General features: G+C 50.0%; 1 protein-coding gene across 2 annotated transcripts in view; it reads left to right on the plus strand.

The window, feature by feature from the left end:
* Positions 1-2,500, plus strand: part of RYR1 (ryanodine receptor 1) — a 131,919-nt gene that overhangs the window by 63,658 nt on the left and 65,761 nt on the right. For both annotated transcript variants that reach the window (XM_003796154.3, XM_003796155.3), the window contains exons 62-63: positions 384-444; positions 573-811. In XM_003796154.3, coding sequence (XP_003796202.1) covers positions 384-444; positions 573-811 — 300 coding nt within the window. The remainder of the gene's footprint in view (positions 1-383; positions 445-572; positions 812-2,500) is intronic.

Consider the following 2,500-nt stretch of genomic DNA (forward strand, 5'->3'; position numbering starts at 1 on the left):
TGGCGGGCCCAGGCTGGATTCAAACCCACCACCTTAGGTGTATGTGGCTGGCGCCTTAGCCACTTGAGCCACAGGTGCCGAGCCCCAGGTTCTGTCTTAATGTGAACTACCTTCACTGTGTTTTTCATCTGGACCCAGACGTGGACTGGGTGGTCCTGGGAACAGGGCAGTAACTGACATGCCTGGACCCTGCCCTCATGGAGCTCCCAGGCCAGTGAAAAAAACAAACCCGTCCCTAGATAGAGACATCCCAGAAGGGTCTGAGCCGGGGTGAGGAAGTTCAGAGAGCTGTGGAAGCCCTCAGGGAGAGAAGGGTTGGGTGGATATAGAGGAAGATGCTGTCCTCATAGCCCTTGTTTCCCCTGGCCTGTCTTCCTTTCCAGGGACGGATGCCCCAGCTGTGGTCAACTGTCTTCACATCCTGGCACGCTCCCTGGATGCCAGGTAGGGCCATGGACCATGGCACCCACTCCTGCTCTGATTGGGCCCCTGCCCCAGCCCCTGCTCTCCTAGAGTCTCTGCAACATGGAATCACAGATTCTAGAACTGGGGTTCCTCCACCTCCCTCCCAGGACGGTGATGAAGTCAGGTCCTGAGATCGTGAAGGCTGGCCTCCGCTCCTTCTTTGAGAGTGCCTCGGAGGACATTGAGAAGATGGTAGAGAACCTGAGGCTGGGCAAGGTGTCGCAGGCCCGCACCCAGGTGAAGGGCGTGGGCCAGAACCTCACCTACACCACTGTGGCACTGCTGCCGGTCCTCACCACGCTCTTCCAGCACATCGCCCAGCACCAGTTTGGAGATGACGTCATCCGTAAGGGCCCCTGAACCTGAGGGCAGGAGGCAGGGCGGTGGAGGGCAGGGGCATCAATTTGGCCTGTACCACCCATCCTGTCCTGGTGCCTGAGGGAGTCCCCAGGTGTTTGTGTGTGCAGATTTCTTGTTGTAAGCAATGCACATACGGTAGGTAAGAGAATGAGTTAAAGGTCCCGCATGGTGGCTCATGTCTGTACTCCTAGCACTATGGAATGCCGAGGAACACTCAGGAGTTTAAGACCAGCCTGACCAAGAGCAAGACCCTGTATCTACTAAAAATAGAAAAGTTAGCTAGACATTGTGTCACCTGTAGTCCCAGCTACTCGGAGGGCTGAGGCAAGAGGATCTCTTAAGCCCAGGAGTTTGAGGTTGCTGTGAGCTAAGACATCACAGCATCACAGCCCTCTACCCAGGGTGAAAAAGTGAAACTCTGTTTCAAAAAAAAAAAAAAAAAAGAAGAAGGAGAGAATGAGTTAATTAGGATATGAGTTCAGCAGCTCTAACAAAAGACCCTCACTCACTGTAGCTTGGGCAAGATTTCCTTCTCATGTAACAATCTACTTTTAAGTGGATACCAACATCAGAAACCCAGCCTTCCCTCAAATATTGCCATCATCCCCAGGGTCAGGGTGGCTCATTACATCCTCCTTCTAGCTCACAGAAGAGGAGAAAAAGCAAAGAGGAAGGCACTTGAGTTCTTTTAAAGAATAACCTAGAAGCAGCCCACGTCCTTTCTGCTTATAGTCTGTTGGCCCAACTGAGCACATGGCCACATCCCTGCAGGGAGGCTAGGAAAGTCGCCTTTGTTCTGGGAGACATGTGTTGAAATAAATATGGAAGGTTTATTACTAAAATGAAAGAAAGAGCACAAAGAAGGTAAGAGCTAATCTGGGGTTAACTAGAGATGTCTGCCGTGTTTTTCCTACCATCTGGAGTTTGGCACAACCTGGGATCTTGTCGCACAATGAAGACAGAATGTAACACACAGGACTTGTTGAAGAGACTCAGGAAACATGAAATACCCAGTGGGGTGCCTGGTGTTGTGTGGAGTCTTCTAAGATGTCGCCTAGACCCAGGTGGAACCCAGGGAGGAACAGAAGGGAAAGACACTCAGGAGGCCCAGAAGATGGGCCTTGGAAGGGAGGCATTCAGAGTGGTACTGAGGGTCTTGGCCTAGAGATCTGGGGACAGTGGGGCCCCCATGAGATTGTGGAAGAAGTAGCAAGTTGGGTACAGAGGGAGATGCTGAGATGAGTTTGCAACACCCAGGGGGAGGTATCCAGGCTGGACTGTAGCGCTAGTGGGCTGTGGAGACTGAAGGATGGTGGAGCTTGGAGCTGTGTCTGAGCTCACTGTTTATCTGAAATTAGAATCTTTTGATAAAAGTAAGAAAGTAGTGCTTAAATAGGGTTCTTCCCCTGTCTAATTTTTAATTTTGAAAAGTTAGAAACATACAGAAAAGTGAAAAGAAGAGAATTAAGAATTTGCCCCATCTGCTTCACCTTTTACTTAACAGGGAAAGTATTTACACATTTTTTGTTGTTGATGAGCTTTTGGGCGTACATTGCTGGCACTGGGACAACTCATCCCTTAGTGTTCAGCCTGCATGTCCTAGAACATTATCTCATGTAACCATAAAATCATTATCACACGGAACCTGACCATTTTAAATTATCCTCATTACCTG

This window comes from Otolemur garnettii, unplaced genomic scaffold, assembly GCF_000181295.1.
Source record: "Otolemur garnettii isolate 467f Iridium unplaced genomic scaffold, OtoGar3 scaffold00100, whole genome shotgun sequence".
NCBI classification, from domain to species: domain Eukaryota; kingdom Metazoa; phylum Chordata; class Mammalia; order Primates; family Galagidae; genus Otolemur; species Otolemur garnettii.